We start from the raw sequence: 2,356 nt of genomic DNA on the forward strand, positions 1-2,356 counted from the left end.
GAAATACAGCGAGCAGAAAAGGGAGAAGCATTTTTTTGCTTCTCCCTTTTCTGCTCGCTGTATTTCTGTTTGCTGTTTTTCCGTTTGCTGTTTTCTGCTGCATCGTTAATGTTAATAAGGAGAGCTGCCTTCTATGTCTGCTATTGGCCGATAGAGCTTTGGAACCAACGTCACTGCGTCAGACGTTGTGGGGCGTTTAGGTGCAGTCGCTCGGTGCCATCTTTGCATGCCACACACCAAAACAAACTTTATCTCTGTGGTTTTGTTGTGTTACCGACTGCAGTGAAGTTAGTTTCGAGTTGGATATTGGATTTTCCAATATCCGCCGAGCAAGCGGCGTTTAGCTCAAGGTTGATCCGATTTATGAAAGCTAATTTCGGCCAGTCGTTCTCTAGCTCCCTCCTCAATCGCTCGGAGGTTCACTTCACTGTAGCCGGGATAAAATTTGCTTTGGTCTGTGCACAGAGCTACTGCACCTAAACGCCCCACAACGTCTGACGCAGTGACGTTGGTTCTAAAGCTCTATTGGCCAACAGTAGACATAGAAGGCAGCTCTCCTCATTAACATAACGATGCAGCAGAATAACAGCAAGCAGAAATACAACAAACGGAAAAACAGTAAGCAGAAATACAGCGAGCAGAAAATGGAGAAGCAAAAGAAGGTAAGGCAAAATATCTAATTTTCTTGACAAAACTCATGTGTAAGAAAAATTAAAAACTAAATATATATTTATGCTTTTATTTCTTATCAAAATATATATTTGTGCTTTTAATTCTTATCAAAATATATATTTATTATTTTATTTATATATTTATTCTTTTATTTCTTATTATGTCAGATATATATTTATTCTTTTATTTATATACTTATTCTTTTATTTCTTATTATGTCGGTTTTGGTCCTCCATAGGTACATTCCCTTGAAAAATAAAAGTCAACCTGACACTTTGAAGAGGTTCTGATGCTGGGGGCCAATGTAAAGAATCCTGTGCATTAATATGTGCTGGAACCGAACATTTTGACTTGTCTCCTTGCAAGTCAAAATGGCATATCTGAACTTGGACTATAAAATTGCTTCAAAGAAAAAAAATGACAGACTCACAAAACTGATTAGCTGAAAGTCATGACCTTTTTTAAGCAGTTCAACAGCAAATACAGTGATGTCAAAACATTATAGTAAATATAGAAAAATGAACAGTTTGAAAAGTATAACTCAAAAAGAATATAAAGATTTCTATGCAACTCTGGGAGAGAATAAATTTTATGCTTTTGCACTCCTAGACACTCAAACTCCAAGGAAATGTATTTATTGGCTAAAAAATGTGATTTTGTATATTGTATCTCTTTTAAAGTGTATTGGTATTAGACTTTAAAAAAAGAAAAATCCAAGTTGATCAGTGCATTTGGACATTGTCTAGTAAATAATAAAATTAATGAGAGTTGTGTTGCTTGGTCCACTAGAAATTTCATACATTTTCTCATAGACTGACCCCATGTGGAGACTACATCTCTCTGTGGGGAGATCTCACTTACTCTGCTGCTGTCTACATCCTGCCTACTAGTAAGAATGTCACAGGACTGCAGTTAAAACAAACTATCCCATGGGTGCTACTTTTAGAAACTCTGGGAACCAAAGACAAAGTAGTCTTTTGGGATATAATGAAACTATGTAATCTTTTAGATGAAATGGAGCTTGAAGTTGTTTGGATTTTTCCTTGTTTAGTGACATACATAGTTTCTTTTTTTAATCACATTGCAGTAATAGATTATTTTCAATCTACTACATAAAAAAAACTTTTTCCTTTTCCAATATAATTAGGGCGGATTAGTAATTTAGGTTGCAGATATATGTTAGAGATATATGTTAGCGATTCTGATAGCGTTTAGGCCAGCAGGTCCTGACAGCCCACCACTGCAAGAAATACCTTCAACAACAAAAAAAAATGTAAAAGCTTTACAGCCTTCAAGCTTTTTCTAAAATTCCAGAATTGTAATTCTGCATGTTGGAGGCAATTTGGAGTGGCTTAAGGATTGTACTCCCACAATTTCTTTTCACGTATCAGACTTCTGTCATAAGTCAGACTTGTGTCATGTACAGAAATACTCAGTTTATTTATATTTCCTCCATCCCAGGACAAACCTTTGCTTTCTGGTCACTCCAGGTTTGAATCAGATGATTCTCACTTCCCTTTGGTTACCCAAGACAACCAGGACTTCCATGTATCGCTATTCAGTGATTCTTGAGAATAGGGACAAAATGGGTTTTAATTTTCCCATAATTTTTTTTTGTTACTTCTCAACCTTATGTATGCAAATATAACAAATAATGTTTAGGAAATGTAAATGTGCTAAGATA

The 2,356-nt window shown here is 35.7% G+C and overlaps 1 protein-coding gene across 1 annotated transcript in view; it reads left to right on the forward strand.

The window, feature by feature from the left end:
• Positions 1-570: 570 nt before the first annotated feature.
• LOC106941086 (membrane primary amine oxidase-like) overlaps positions 571-2,356 on the forward strand; it is a gene marked incomplete at its 5' end in the record, with an annotated part of 7,523 nt that continues 5,737 nt past the window's right edge. Inside the window, one exon of the mRNA XM_015024028.1 lies at positions 571-662. Within this exon, the coding sequence (XP_014879514.1) occupies positions 571-662 (92 nt within the window). The remainder of the gene's footprint in view (positions 663-2,356) is intronic.

Source organism: Poecilia latipinna, unplaced genomic scaffold (assembly GCF_001443285.1).
Source record: "Poecilia latipinna isolate Pla-1442-1.1 unplaced genomic scaffold, P_latipinna-1.0 Scaffold3491, whole genome shotgun sequence".
In the NCBI taxonomy this organism is placed as follows: domain Eukaryota; kingdom Metazoa; phylum Chordata; class Actinopteri; order Cyprinodontiformes; family Poeciliidae; genus Poecilia; species Poecilia latipinna.